The sequence below is a fragment of the Haplochromis burtoni genome, unplaced genomic scaffold, assembly GCF_018398535.1.
Source record: "Haplochromis burtoni strain Fernald_Lab_line unplaced genomic scaffold, NCSU_Asbu1 Contig_91, whole genome shotgun sequence".
In the NCBI taxonomy this organism is placed as follows: Eukaryota; Metazoa; Chordata; class Actinopteri; order Cichliformes; family Cichlidae; genus Haplochromis; species Haplochromis burtoni.
The window spans coordinates 42,178-58,780 of NW_024582452.1; the positions used below are offsets into that span (position 1 = coordinate 42,178).

The following is a 16,603-nucleotide window of genomic DNA, read 5'->3' on the forward strand; positions in this document are numbered from 1 at the left end:
CACTAGTGCTGTCAGCGTTAATATGAAATGATTTTAACACCACAACACGGCAAATCTCCGTTAACGAGCTACCGCGGATCGCCCAGTGCTTGGGGCTGGACAGCCAACACGTTAACGAGCTAACTGCGCTAACGCAGTAGTTCCCACCAATGTAATTGAGCATTGCGTGGCACATCCGACATACTGTTTTACTTTAGTCCATGACGCGCTTACCTTCAGGGTCATACGTCACATGAAAACCAAAATAGTTCCAACACCACATCTCTCCTGTCTCGCTAGCTTGCCCTGCGCTCAGTGAATCTGCGTTCGATTACTCCACCTAGGCTGCACTGTCGAGCGCAGATCCACTGAGCGCTCAACACAGACAGCATCGTCAGAAGGAAAGTTGATAAAATAAATTAAAAATTTTGTATTGTTCATACATATGCGTACTGAACCGAAAGCACTGTATCGAACGGTTCAATATCGATACGAATATCGTTGCACCCTTAATATACATATATAGGGAGACGGGACAAAACAAAGCCCATGGGAGAGAGAAAACAGTATTCAAGAATATAGCAGTATTCATATATCAGTTTAATAAATTATGTGTTAAACATCAGTGACGAAGTAATTTGATTCCGTGTTAAAGTAGTGAATCACCATCCAAATTTATTTTTTTAGATGTGGCTCACCTCCTTAAATACAGATGCGTCATTTTAATAACCAGGCTTAGTCAGTGGGAACTGTTTACCTGCAACTTTGTGGAAGCCAAAACTAATACCTCCAAAACCTGCCAAAAAGCATTGCCTTTGGCAAGGTGGACACAGTTACCATTAGTCAAGGATTATATGATAATAACTGTTAATTACAATTCAAATCCACTGACTCTGAGTCTGAAAAGAACTGCAAAGCTTCAGTACTAAATATTTAGGAATTATAGGAATACGCAGGTAGAGAAGGCACATACAGAGTGTGTGTAACATATCACTGACTGAGTATGAGTGAAGCTACTTTTACCTGTGTGCTTAAAAGGTTCTCAAAGCGACTAAGCTGAAGGATCTGTGGAGTCAAACTTCATTTGCATATGATGTAGGCCGCGCATAAATAAAACACGGTAACCTGAGCTGTAGAGCTGGAGGGATGTACACCTGAGCTGCGAAGCACACCCACAGACTAAAAACTCACAGTAGCTTATGCATTCTCTCATGAAGGACATTTATACAGGCACATTTATGGGATGCATAATACAAAACCAACTGGTCTTTTACTGCACAAAACTGGAAAAAAAATACATTTATTGCACCCTGATACATCAAATAGTACAGCATGAAGACACAGGTCTGTGTAGACTGGAAAGTCAGCCAATCTGCTCTCTACAGCAGCTGTGGGCAGGGCTTTCCCGCACTCCTAGTCAAGCTGTTTTTGAAACTTAGAGCACTCCAACAGAGGATATCAAGGAGTGTAGAGCAAGATGAGGATCTCCCTTTTTCTGTTGGTGAGTACAACCTTTTTAATAATCTTCAGTATTGATAAGGGATTGTCTTATAAATTCTTATTGTTATTCTTTTTCTTATTCTTATTGTTAAACCCAAAAAAGATAATTGTATTCACCACTGAAGATAAACATCAATTTCAATGTTTGATATTTTTTCTGTAATGTTTATTTGTATTATATCTAATGATATTTTCAGGTTACATTAACCTGCATAGAGCATTTAGCTTCTGTTAATGTATAAGTTCCCATCCGTTCACAAGAGATAGATGAGCAACGCAAGCAGAACTTGTTCTATGCAGTGTTGTTACAGCTTGTGGACTATGAACTTTAACACAGTGTATTCGGTGAATAAGCCTTTAGGTGCTCAGGTGCTTTAGGTGTTTAAATTTACTTTGCAGTATATTTAGTTTCTGTTGTGGGAAAAACAGTCAATCAAGAAGCTATTTGCTCACACACCTATATGCTCACTCCCTGGTTCATCCATCGTACTATATGTACTAGCCTACAGACCTTCCTATTATTGTCTGAAGCTCATTTAATTATTTACTATTTTATTTAGTAGCTAATAACATAATATATGTCCTGTCATCTGCACTTGGTAAACTAAATGCTATAATACTGCATGTTTGTCAGATGATTATTCTTCATTCAGAAAAAAAAATCCAGAAAATATTGATATAAATGACTTCAACAAATTTTGGGTACTTTTGGGCACCCTGCCCGTGCCAAAGCGCTCACAGGCCGAGGATAGCCCTCCCCCAGCTGCTATTAGGGCAGGAGATGTTCACACCTATGCGTCCAAACTGCAAATGAATCGCGCATGAGCCAAGCCGCTGCTCCCGCACTGACCGTAACGCAGTCAGTTCTAGAAGAACTGACAATAATTGCTAAAAGAAATTTAATTTGTAGTTCTAAATAAATTATAAATGCATTTAAGACGTTTTTTTACTGACTTTATGTCTTTTTTTACTGACTTTATGTCTCTTCCACGATGTTATTTCTCTCTCCAACAGGTTACAATTACATTAGCATGACCAATTATGCTAATTAGATGACAATGACGTAATTTAGCAACTTCTAGCGACTTTTAGGACAGCCAATAGTGATTTTCCTTACTGAGGAGTTGGCAACACTGGTTGAAGCCCTGCTTGGAACCTCGTTAAGATCCAGCCATGCAATTTTTTTGTTGTTGCCATTTTTCAAGTGGTCTTAAACTTTTGATTATATATCGATAGATAGATACAGATATATATATATGTATAAGTAGGACCTCATTGAAAGGCTTTGGTCAAGGTAGTATGCAGTGACCCTAGAGCTCCCCTCTTGCCAGCTCCACCCAACAGTTCCTGTCATCTCTCAGTAAAATACTGTGTATTGTGCCAGTATCTGTAACAGAGTTGTTGGGGATTTATACACTTTCGTGGGGCTCATGGTTGTGTGCTAGGGTGTGCAGCTTGTGCAACTATAGCAGTTACACAGCAACCTGAACAAGATGAAGACCAGAGGTTGGTACACCTTACTAGTAATCTGCAAATTGTTTGTTTGAGTCCCTGTTCAGATGCTGCCATATATGAGACATCTGTTTTTGTGTGTGATCCCTAGTGAAAATAAGCATCATGAACAACCCAAACTAAACTAATACTTAAAAATGTCATTTGTTCTAAGCCATATGGTGAGGCTGTGTAATAGTTTCTACAGGTTGCAAGAACCAAGGTCACCTTTATTCTCTATAAAAGTAATGTCAGTATTCATTTGTAGATATGTTAAACACATTAGAGCAACCAACAAAGACACAAAACACAAAAATCACTCCCTGTATATTCACTCCTCTTCTGTAGGGCTAGCTTCGATGCCAAAGTACCACAAACATGACTTCCGTAGATCTGCTGTTGTTCCAGTGTTGTGGCAAAAACAAAAACAAAAAGCACCGGTCTACTTTTAACCCGTAAATTTGGTACACGTCATCTCTTTTTATGCAACATCCTCTGGTGATTAATGCATGAACAGGACTGCCACTCACGTGTTTCTGTTTAGGGTCAAATCGGTTTGATGTTTGAAGGGTCACAGAGACAAAATAATAACCCACCCAAATGTGCTAAAGCTGCTTTGAAAATGTAAGGAGTAGAAAGTATAGACACTTGTTTAAAAATGCAGGCAGTAAAAGTAAAAAGTAGTCTGTACATGAGTACAGTAACGAAGTATTTACACTTTGTTACTTCCCACCTCTGATGATATTTATTTTGTGTGTGAAGATCTCTGCATGTCCCGACATAGGACTATAGGTTCTCCTTATCATTAACCTGTTTTGACCTGTCTTAACTTTAGGATTATAACTGTTAACATTAAGCACTGGGACTGCTGTTTGTGCTCAAGTTAATGATTTATTTACTATTTTAGCTGTCTATATGTGCCCTTAACAGTAACTTAGCAATGGCTTTTGAGCAGAGGAAGTCTGTAAAGGCAGGGAAGGAAGAGAGCAAGAAAGAAGAGACAAGGTTTCATTTCAAGTCACTTATGGCCCGCAGTTACACAATGCTAGAGATGTTCACCTGAAAATCATTAGTTCAATGCAATTATACTTCATGAATTATGTTAGAATTGCAGGAGTTGATTAAATAATGATCACTTCCCACTCATTACTGTTAATTTGTCATCAGGCTGTCATAAAAAAACAACATCTTATTATTCACTGAGACATTCATCATGAGTTCCTTCTCCAATACTTGTACAAATGATTCTGTTTTTCTTATTAACATGCAGATTAATTTGAACAAGAAACTGACTTCCCCATATGTGTGAAGGGACTCCTGTGTATATTTGTTTTGTGATAGAAGGGAGACCTGAGTTTCTGTCCCAGTGCACACTGAAGTTTGCTACAGCAACTGAATCTCACAGCAATGTTTTCCTGTTGCATATAGGTTGCTGCAGCAGCCGTGGCAGATTGTTATGGTAGCAAGTACAGCAGCCCTTCCAAAAGGGTAAACATAATTTTTACTTTATCTGTTTGTTAAGGCTATTTTTGTAAAATAACTTTCTGTAGAAAACAAAGCTGGTGTAAAGTTTGGTCCATATTTTGGCCTTATCAGGATCTCCTGGTGCGTTCCAAAAGAAGATGGGTCTTATCTACAATTGAATTAGAAGAAGAGAAGGATGCACAGTACCCCATAGAGATTTCAGTGGTAAGGAAATTATATGAAAGAAATAACTGATACTGATAAATGATATGACTGGTGACTATAGACAAATCTAATATGCAAAAATTAACAGCCTGATTGTATCTTGACTAGATGTATAACGACAAGACTCAGGGGAAAGACTTTAGGTTCCGTTTAAGTGGTGAAGGTGTGCCGGACGTGTTTACCATCAATGAAAACACTGGAGCCGTCTTTGCACATAAAAAAGTGGACAGGGAGCAAAAGCCACTTTACCATGTGAGCTAATACTGGAATATAAATTCCTCTGACAATAAATGCAACTGATATTGATGCTTTTTAAGTGATGCGTCTTTTTTTATCCACAGATTAACTTTGATGTCTTGGACAGAAATACGGGTGAACAACTAGACAAGGAACTAGCATTTGATGTTGAAATACAAGACATAAATGATAATCCACCCAAGTTCTCTTTTCCTGAAGTAACAGTTAATGTAAAAGAAAATATACAAGGAAGTGAGTATACGGTGTGGTAAATAACTCATAGTGTGCACATTTTCTATTTCAAACACTAAAAAAATAAAACAAATGATATTAAGACTCTTTGAGAATATAGAATCATTTCAAACCAAAGTCTCATATTTCATCTTACTATAATCATACTACATAGTTCTATAGTTATGTTTTCCTGACTGAAAACCTTTTCTTTATCCCACATTTACTCTCCAACTCTCCTTGTTTGTCTTTACCCAACTTCAGGCCTTTTGCCAGTTACCCTGGTGGTCACAGACAAAGATAAGGAGAACACAGCCAACTCTGAATTTAACATCACGATGGTTTCACAGACTCCAGCAGAGCCCAAAATTGCTGTGCAGCAACTTCCAGGAGGACTGGCCAAACTCACCTTAAAAGGATGCTTTGACTATGATGTGAGATTTATTGCGATATTCTTGCTTAATCTTTGAAAAGTTAATGTACATGCAAATAAACATGTAGAATTTTCAAATATCTCAAATATATTTTATATGTTTCAGAAAGCAACAAAGTATACCATCGTCTTACAAGCAAAAGATCGTGGAACAAAGCCAAAGACTCAGTCCTCTACTGCTGTTGTTACCCTGAACATTGTCGATGCGAACACTCACCAACCAAGATTTAAGCAGAGACAGGTACCAATTATTTTACTTACTAAAAGTGCTTTTTAACAGACGCACATATTAAACGTTTGAAATTTTTCCTTCTTTTTAGTACAACGGTGAAGCAATAGAAATGGAGACCATTGCTAATGTTTTGAGAGTTGCTGTGGAGGATAAAGACACTCCAAACACTGATGCATGGCGTGCCAAGTACTCCATTATTGCAGGGAATGAAGAAGGAATCTACAAAATTGAAACTGATCCAGAAACAAATGAGGGTGTCCTGAGTATTGTCAAGGTAATTCTGCTTTTCTCACTTGGATTAAAAACTTTATTATTTTACTCTGGGAAGAACTAGTCCACCAATGTTTTATCACAAAAACTGTATCAGCATTTAATAAAAGTTGTTTGTGTGTGTACGTGTTGTGTGTTTCAGAAAAAAAATTTTGAACGCACAACTTCAATAAACCTGCAGATTGGAGTAAAAAACATTGAAGACATATTTGTTTGTGCTGGCACAAATCCACCTACAGACAGAGCCAATGTCACTCTAAAAATGATTGATACCAACGATCCACCAGAGTTTGAAAAAGCTATAGATGACATGCACTTGAAGGAGGAAGCAGAGCCAGGAAAGGTGCTGTTCAAGCCAAAGGTTCATGATGTCGACTCTAATATTACCAGGTAGGGTGTCTACAACCTTTCTACAAAGCTTATTTTGATTGACATAAATATATAAGGGCTGCAATGATTCTTTGAGTCATTCGAATAACTCAATTATAAAAAATCCTCAACACAAATTTTTTCTTTGATAACACTCGGCTGTGTAGCGCTCAGTTGTCCCCATGTAAACCTGAGTGCTTCACCCACATTTGTGCCTAAGAATAGACTTGCAGTAGAAACATATCTAGAAGCATATTTCAAGGCTTGCGTAACATCATTTTCTGATTTAAAGTGAAATAAAATAAAATATTAATAAAACTGCATTAATATTTACAAATAATAATATATATATACGTTTTTTACAGGCCAATAAAATTGCATTTGTGCCAGTAAAACTCTGCGGCATTGATTATTGATAATACTCAGTTACTAAATTATGACTAAATCTGCTATGTTTATAGAACAAACCCCAAGTGGCCCAAATCTCCTCAGCAATAACACTTCTTGACATAAAGGTTGGGTCAGTTGACTTAATTTGAGTTATACTGTACTGTAGTTCATGATAATCTCATTGATTGAGTCTAATGTGAATCCAAGATTTTTCATTCTGCCTGTAAGCTACAACATAAAATAGAGACTGACAAGGGTTTTATTTAAACCCTTTTATTTCTTCTTCTTTCTTGAAAGAAAAAAACAGATCCTGCAAAGCGTGATAAGCAACAAGAAATGGTAGCTATCCCAAGCTAATCATGTCTTTATCGACACCTGGTCATATAGATTATCAGAAAATAAGCCTATACAACAGTGGCCTTACCACAGCAAGGCCAGTAGGTGTCACAGTGAAGCATAACATGATTAAGTGAGAAATGGCTACTGAGGGAGTAACGCCCTTTGCACTGCAGTACACAAAAAGCTACAACTTTGGTTTCCACAAGCTAAAACTCAATATTTTCATCTAATATGTTCTGCACCACTCTCTGATTACTCTTTAGGTATGTGCTCCTAACAGATCCAGCTGACTGGGTGGCCATTGATACCAAAACAGGAGAAATCAAATCAACTAAGAGGATGGACAGAGAGTCACGATTTGTTGATGACGAGAATGTTTACACAGTCGTCATAGCTGCCATAGATGATGGTACACAGAAGCTCTACTATTGTTAAAATAAATTGGATAATTTCTTAAACAAATCTTTGGAATAACAAAGCAATTTTTTTTTATTTTGCTGTGGTTTCAAAGGTCAGCCTCCAGCCACGAGCACATGCACTGTCAGGATCCACCTGACGGACATCAATGACAATACTCCTAAACTGGTCAACAACAGCGTTGTCATGTGTGGAAACAAGGTTAACAAGGTCAAGGTGCGTGCAAAGGACCTAGATGCCATTCCTTACAGTGGACCCTTCCACTTTACTCTGGGGGATGAAACACAAAAGCAACAGTGGAAAATAGAACCTGACTATGGTTGGTACATTTAGATATATGTTAACCCTCATTTCTATATTAAACAAACATTTCTGGGAAAAAGCCACAAACCCCCATGCTGTTTTCTCACCCCACACAGGTGAGGAAGTATCTCTTGTTAGCCAGAAGACACTTCCTTATCTTAACTATTCCATTCCCCTGGTGATTATGGACCAACAGGGCATAGCTGGACATGACACTCTGCAATTGACCGTGTGTCAGTGTGATGAAAATGATGTTTGTCGCGACAGAGAGCCGCTTACAACCCGTCTTGGACCAGCTGGCATTGGGTTGGTTATTATAGGATTGCTTGCATTTTTGTGTGAGTATTAAAATCAGTGAGAAGACAAAACTGAGCTATTATAAATTCTAATAAGATTATAGTCTCCTGTGTTTTTGAAGGTAAAAAAAAAATCTGTATTAGCATTAATACACAAGTGTTGACCGCAAAACCTTTTTGTTTTCAATTTTCAGTTTCACTGTAAGAAATGCTTTAATTTTTAGGAATAGCCCAATCAGACAGTTACACTTTTAGAACTCCTTAGTACAACCACAGTCACATCTGTTGTTCATAAGGAAGACTCGGCTCTTCTGCTTTCCCAACCAACTTTAATGTACTTGGGAGACCTTCTGGTACCCATGGCAATGACAGTTCAATAAAACACAAAGACAAGATGCACACTGTGTTCTTAGCATTTGTTTCATGTGTGTCTGCAGTGCTTCTAATTGCATTTTTCTGCAAGTTTGGACCAGATAAGATTTTGCCACAAGATGAGGGCAATCAGACTCTAATCCAGTACAATCAAGAAGGAGGGTGCTCTCCATGCATGGTGGGTTTGTCATGTTCTGTGCGTGTAAATTCAAGACAATGGTGTGATATATTTCTCCACCAAGCAAAACATGTTTTTTAATATTCTCTCTTTCCTTCAGACCGAGCCCAATTTCGTCCAGTCACAAGTAGATACTATGGCAGTGACAAATGGTCAGATGGATACCATGCAGGTGATCAACCTCTCAACTCTGACACTTTCTTTCTTTTTTGGTGAAGGATTTTTTTTTTCCAAAGGAGACATCAGTTGTGCCAATTTGGACACAGTCATAGTGTAGTTAAAGACATCAGGAGAGAAGCCAAAATGTGTCAGTTAATCCTGCTTAAAATGAATGGCAGCTATAATCCAGTTGTTATCATATTTTTCTTTGATGACAGACAGGTATGTAAGGCAGTGGTTAAGATGTATGCTGTGTATACAGGAAAAAGTTTGCATACAGTCTGCAAGGTAAACGTTTAAAAAGTGTGAGCACATCATAGAGAAGACAAGTTGGAACAGCTTCTTCATTTTTAGATGTACTGATCATATTTGCTGCATTAAGTTGTGAATCTCTATGGTGGTCTTTAAGTGTAAGCTACAGGTAGGAATTGATTTCTGTACCCATGAATATACAGTTTTGGGAAGTTTGTGAGCACTTAAGAAAGCATAAAGTTTTATTATTTAGAAGAAGGTGCTATAGATACATTTTCATTTTCAAATCTGTTGAGATGTTTTTAATTGAAAAGTAATTCAACTTAAAACATTTTTTATAAAACTTGAATATTTTCTGAATTCAATGCTTAATTAACCTCTTCTGCTCAATTATCTATCCCAGATTGATACGGAAGGACCATATGACGTAAATAGGTACAACAGCTCAGTGTCTACCATGGTGAGTAAAGCTTTTTAAAATATTTTCTTTTGTTTATTTTAAGTGTACATGATAATTAAGCTTTGGGATGGGTACTGAGGACCATTATTAAACAGATTCTTGTGTCAGACTGCTTGGTCCTAAAGTATAGCATCAATTACAAGTCCCTTGACAAAATTACTTATTGCTCCCTGATGATAAAGCTTTTGAATTTCCGCTATAGCCCAAAAAGGTCCAAAAAGGTTGAGCAATTATGGTAAAATGCACATGGTAAAATCTACTATGCAGAGCTCACTTTTCTGTTTGTCTCCAGACAGCAGTGCTTTGTAAATGTTTTATTATACCGTGATACACCAAAAATGAAGCTCATCTTCTCTTCTTTCCAAAAGCATTCAAATTTTTTCTCTAGCACAAATTATCTCATAAACTCAGAACAAGCATCAATTCTAAGCACTTCTTTAAATGCTTAGAAGTCGGGGTTAAAATGAGTTGTGCAATGGGTGGGAAGAGTCATGTATGTGCTGACTTTATGGAAAAAGGTGAAGTTAAAAAAAGTAGAGGATGTTTGGCTATATTCTGCAAATACTTTATTAGATTTTTTAATTATATAATATATGCACTTTATTATATGTTCAGTGTACATTGCTTATTTACTTGAAGTGAGAGGAATGTTGAATAAGGATTGAAACAATAATCTTGAAGTGAACCGTGTATTTTTGATTTTTTAGTTCTCTAAGTAGATCAGAATTATATCCGAAAAAAACGTGTCTACTGTAGTTTCTTGTCTTAAACGTGGCTCTCACTGGAGATCTGACAGCCAAATCAAACTCATTCTTGAATGCAAGTTAAGGCAATGACAACCATTTCATTCGTATAATAAAACAGATGTGAGTGACTAGCAGACACCCTGGTAACTGCCGAGTGAAGAACATCATGTGAGAATAGAAAGGTGTGTCTTCTCTGACACTCACTGGCATGTAGCTGACAGACAAGAGGTGCCGCAATGAAGACAAACTGATGGACTGAAAGAGAACATTTTTAGGGAATTAACATTTACTCTTGTTACTGTGAGCACAATCAAACCTTTTACAAGTGAAAAAGGTGGTTCTGGATCACAGTATGTGTTCCACGACCATTAAGCAACATGTAGAAAAGTTATCTTTTTTTAACCGCTTTCATCCACCCCTTATGTGTTTTACAAAAAAAGCTACCTGTATGGAGACAGACTTGCTACATATCCTGAAACGTTGTAGACCCTTGTAAACTCATTTATAAAGGATAGCCAACTCACCCCTAGTCTAGTCAAGAGTGTGTACCACAAATTTGTTTGACCTATCCTAAACTTCGTGTGAGCTGTCCTGCCAATCACAGGTAAACAACTTGGTATTACCCATGGTTATGCTGGGCCAAGCATAGCTCTCGAGTATGAAGACCGGCTGAACTTGTCAGTGTCTAAAAGCAGCTATTATCAATGTAATCTTTTAATTTTACAATAAAATGTTCATTGTAGCATCAACAAAAGTGTAGATAAATAAAGGTAAACAATAAGCAGTGTCTGTATCATATGAATACAATCCTAACAATATATATCCCTAATTATGGGCATAAATATTTAACTTTAAGGCACAAATCTGACCAAAGGAGCAGGGCTTGTTGTTGTTTTTTTATTTAGCTTTGTTGTGTCTTTCCTACAGTTCCACTCACTAGGCATGCATCAACAAGAAACCTACAGGAGCCATGGCATGAGAAGCATGGTAAGTCTCAATGGCTGTAATAAAAATAACTTTTCCTTCTTAACCGTTTACCTTACCCTATTTATTTTCTAGATAAAATTATTTTAATATATAATATAATAATAATATCATATTGTAATAAAAGAATTGTACTAGGCACTGGTAAACTCTATGATGAATAGCCATGCTACCACTTTAGATCCACAAGAGGGTGCTGGAACCCCTATGTTAAAAAATACTGCCTTACCTTTTTTTGGATAAAATATTTAACTCATGCTAGCTTGTTAGCTTTTACGCACATACAAATACTACTAAAAGTAGTTTAAAGAAAGTGAAACATTAGTGAGGATGTTTGATTACAAGTATTATTATTCTATACTGCCAATATTAAATATAATATTAAAATACAACATTTATAAATATACTCACAGATTTACTCTTATGTTAACAAACACACATAATGGCAGCTTTGCTTCATTTTATTATATGTTCAGTATTTAATTACTCAATTACTAAAGTGGGTAGATGCTGAAGCAGTTAAAAAATAATTTTGTGTGAAAAGATACACAGATTTTCAGAGTAAATTTAAGTCTGCAGTGAACAATTTGTTTTGGTTTTTTTAGAGGATGAACTCTACATGGAACTCAAACAGAATGAACACCTATCGGGTAAGGAGTACTCTTATGTGGCTTCATATTTTACAAAACATTGAAAATCAGTGATTATGTTAACAAAGCACTTGCATTATATGATGCAATAAAATCTGACAACCCTGTTCTCTGTAAGCAGGCCGGCTCATCAATTTACCAACGTTCTTTCAGCCTTCGATCGGCTGACCGCATTGAAGACCATATCAACAGGGTAAGAGGTTTATTTCACACAAAGCATGCCTTGTATATGGCTTATAATGCACTTGATTTTATTGACGATCACATTCATTAAACTGCACTGACTGCACAGCAATGATGTGTGGAAGGGCTGCAGTCATGCTGTACCAAATGCAATTCAACGCTATACTGAGTGATGTCTCTTTTTTGTTTGTTTTACAAATTAAGCCAAGCCATTTATTTTTGACTTCTAAATTCCACAGAGATGTAACGAGGTTGATGGAAATGTTGTTGACCACCCAACATACCAACCCCACAGCTATGCCTTTGAAGGAGATGGCAGCATATGTCAGTCATTGGATAAACTGTCATTCCACGACATGGGAGAGGATTTTAAGTATCTGGATGATTTGGGGCCAAAGTTCAAGACTTTGGGACAGATGTATGATGAGGCAATTAAAAAAAAGAAAGTACAGCTTTAAAAGGCACTGCTGAAATGTAAATTGTATTCCAAGTTTCGCTCCCTAAAATACAGACTGAGCAGAGATGATACACCACTACGTTTTGATATTTTTACTTAAAGATTATGGACTATAACATCTAATTCATCCTAAGCCAGATATATTTTGTTGGCATTAAGATGGATTTAACGCACTGGACAGCTAGTGACGCACAAGTGGTTTGTGAAATGTAATAACTTGAAAGGGATTAGGTGTGTTTTCTTGTTTTTTTAGTTTGCTTTGTCAGGGCAGTATTATTGGGAAATTTAATAGAACTTCTTTTGTTGAAACTGAGATGACTCCTGTTAGTCACATTTTTCTAGAGTACTGTTTTGTAAAGGATTTTTGATGAGAACACAGGGCTTATCATAATGGGTTATTGTTCAGGCAAGTTAGAAATGTCCTTGGCCTATGGTTGATGATCGAGTGACATACTGGTCTGGAATTAACACTGGATATCCTACAAGATTAAAACGTTAATGTTAATGTTTAGTTTTCGTATTTGCATTTCATGATACAAAAATAACAAACTTTATTCCTATAACACCTTTCCAAACCAGTCACAAGGTTCTTTAAATACTTTACAATACAAAAATAACACATTTTTATAAAATACATAATAAAATGAATGACATAAAAAAAATGAAAATAAAAATGAAATTAAAAAAAACAAAAAAAGCAAGATACATCATGAAATGTTATTTTTAGAAGAGCAAGTGTATACAGGTATATTTTTTGAGTTTACTGGATGGTTGGACTGATTGAGCTGATCTAAGCGTAACAGACTTGTTCCGGGGGCTAAAACAATAAAAACACTGATTTTAAGTGATTTACAAGTAAGATAGAAAAATTGGAAACTGTATAGAATAGAGAGCAAATGTGCATATTTGTAAAAAATACTTTCTTTGTTAGGAATTAAAATAAAGATTGTAGTTTTTGGGCTGAAATACTTCAACTTTTTAAAATTATACAAAGATTTTTTTACACTTTGACAGCAATTAATTATATTTATTCAGTTTATGTTTGCACAATGCTCCTCTAACCCGACTACTTAAAGTGTGGCTTCAAAAACATCACTGCATAGAAATATCACTGTAACACTGAGTTGGGTTGTCTGTACTTGTGCAAAGTTTTGAGCTTCGGTTGTAAAACGTTGTGACAGCTCCTTAACAATGTGCTTTGTTGTGTTGTGCTGACTGTAAGCCGTGTAGTCATAGCTCTTTCAGCAAGTGTCTGAACTTGTTTGTTTTTTAAAATACTGGTAGTCAAGGTGAGCCACAGACGGTAATATGCTAAACAAATCTATGACCATGTTTGCGCCACATGCATAACTTAAAAACCTTTCTCCATTACAAGTGCAAATGAATTGCCAGAATTCATAAAAAGACAAAACATGGATTATAAATAATAAAACATAATATGAAACAAAAACAGACAGATGAAGGCATCGAATGAGGCGATAATAAGGGCATTAAAGACATGTAAAGAATCTTAAAGTTCACTTTCATTTTTTCCATTTCTTCTGGCTAGTGTAAGTGAGGTGCGGTAGATCATGGTTCAAAAGGAAACTAAAATTTGAACTTGTTGATGCATTTTTGCTGACTTTTATTATTCCAAACTTTTTTTCTTAAAACCTTTTTTTAGCTTCTACAGTAGGAAAGTTTGAGAATGACTGGGTTAAAGTGATTAAAGTACATACAAGAACGCATAGGGGGTTTCTGTGTTTTTTTAAAGTAAGCCTGCTTGTTTTAGAAAAACAGTTTGTTTAGTTATTTTACTTTGTTTTTTTTGCATGGGGTGGTTTTGGCAATGATCTTCCCACGCAGGGTGTTGTTCATTAACAGTTCTTATCTGTTTTCTGAAGAAGTGATTTCATCAGTGCTGCTGGTAAAGGCTCTGAAAGGCTGTTTTGCTTCAGGCCATAAAATAGTTATTTTAATAATAAAGAGGAACATCCCAACAGTAAAAAAATAAAATAAAATCCTAGCAGACAGGAGCCAGGGCTCTATTCCTGATCACTAAATAGGCAAATCATAGACAAATTGGTAAGTCACTGAAAATGTATATTCTCCTGTGTACATTATTTTCCAGAAAGCGATCTTCTTCCCTTTCCCTACCAGACTCAGAGGAATTGACAAAGTTTTTTTTTCTGAAGGTTTTGGAGATCTCCATAGCTGCACAGTGCCACCACAAACTTCAGCAGTTGTAGGGGTAAATAAGTTTAACCCGTCACTCTGTAAGGAGGCTCAAATTGCTGACATCTAATCTGGTTTGATTTCCCAAAACTGATGGTTTTACTTTTCCCATGACATGGCGTGTGGGTTTCCTTTATTTGAATTTGACTGCAACGCTTTGAACACAATGTTTTAAAGAGGATCAAATTATTGCTGCTACTCAATTTGATGTGTTTAAAATACATAAAAAGATTTCTGTCACTTAGTTAGAAAGAAAGCGAAACAACTATGAAAGCTTTTATTATCAGCAATCAAATCACTTCTTGAGAAAAGGGCCTCAAGTTAGGAGTGGTGTAATTGTTTATTATTTCCAGATAAGTATGCAAGTTCCTGCTTAGGTCCTTCAGCTCAATGGCTAAATGAAATAAATCAAATCACTTAAAAAAACAACTGTATTATTATTATTATTATTATTATTATTATTATTATTATTATTATTATTATTATTATTATTATTATTATTATTATTATTATTATTATGAGCCACTGTGGACATTACCAATACCCTCCTCCAACCCTTCCACCTTCTGGGAAGAGATACAGATTAATCCAAACCTGAAGCAACAGATTAAAAGTCCTTAACTCCTTCTGTCCTCAAGACTGTAGTAATATGCAGGGTAGTGGACATAAACCATGTTAGTCTCACCTTTTTTTCTTTCTTTTTTTACTAAATGCAAAAGTCTTGAGCCACAACTAATTTCTTTCTCATTTGGTTTCAAATTTTAAAGGGATTTATTTATTTGACTTAAATATTTGACTTAACTGACTGTGGCATCAGCAAATACTATTTACTATTTTTTCTGTGTTCTAGCAAGTTTTCAGTAGGTCAGAGTTTCAAGATTTTATATATTTATACAGTGTTACAGTTTGTAACAAAAGCTGCCAACTTCTGCTGTCAGGGTTAATTAAAATTAAAATTTAAAATTAAACACAAATAAAAAATGTAAATAACAGTAGAGCTTACTATTAGTCATGAAAATATGTGTTATGAAGAACAAAATTGTATTTTAAATCTGCTATTTACCCCAATTTTAATCCCTTTCTTTTTTTTTTTTTAGTCACAAACATTTTTACTACAAAAATTATCAGTATTTGCATAAAGTTAATTTGTCTTCTGCTGACAGAACTTGGGTTAGTTTGTGTTTTAAATTTGTATTATAAATAAAAGTCACATCTCAAACCTGAAGGGAATGAATCTGATTCTTGGGGTGCTTTTTTGGTACAATTTTCAAAAATGCTTTCTAAATGAAGATACCACAAAAGCCGAAAAGAAAACACCATTTCATTTCTTGGTTGAGAAAGAATATCTATAAAGCTATATAACTCTAAATAAAAATGTGTACAATAAAGCACTCAAATCATTCATCATTAACTGATGGGAAACTATGAGTTTCTATTCATTTAGTTCTGTAATGACTTCATCACGTCTTTACCACAATTGCAACAAAAGCATTGTCAAGTAGCTTTGGAAAGATCTGTAAGACCTGAAACACTGAAAGGCTTGTGTAGCCTATCCCCAACATGCTATACTTGTAACTGACTTCCACTAGAAGTCTGAACATGCCAGGCGCATTTTGGAAACACCTGCTGTGGTCTCATAAGGTTTAGAACATCTGGACACAATGAGAAAAGGTACACTTCAAGACAAAAAGGTGCTGAAAGCCTCAACCAAACTCTTGGACTACTGTATATGTGTTTAGGTAAACATTTTAACAAGCACTAGATTAAAAACA

The 16,603-nt window shown here is 35.9% G+C and overlaps 1 protein-coding gene across 2 annotated transcripts; it reads left to right on the top strand.

Annotated features, from left to right (window-relative positions):
- The first annotated feature begins 1,100 nt into the window (after positions 1-1,100).
- cdh26.1 (cadherin 26, tandem duplicate 1) lies at positions 1,101-15,257 on the top strand. 2 transcript variants are annotated; one of them, XM_005926140.2, is made up of 19 exons: positions 1,101-1,480; positions 4,399-4,458; positions 4,567-4,659; positions 4,768-4,911; positions 5,001-5,148; positions 5,392-5,561; positions 5,667-5,801; positions 5,881-6,066; positions 6,205-6,452; positions 7,424-7,569; positions 7,672-7,896; positions 7,997-8,218; positions 8,614-8,726; positions 8,827-8,898; positions 9,541-9,597; positions 11,271-11,330; positions 11,933-11,977; positions 12,096-12,170; positions 12,400-15,257. In XM_005926140.2, the coding sequence occupies exons 1-19, from the start codon at positions 1,457-1,459 to the stop codon at positions 12,616-12,618; spliced, it is 2,442 nt and encodes an 813-aa protein (XP_005926202.1). In that variant the 5' UTR covers positions 1,101-1,456; the 3' UTR covers positions 12,619-15,257. The 2 variants fall into 2 exon arrangements, with proteins under 2 accessions (XP_005926202.1, XP_005926203.1); XM_005926141.2 differs by having other exon boundaries at positions 12,099-12,170.
- Positions 15,258-16,603: the final 1,346 nt, after the last annotated feature.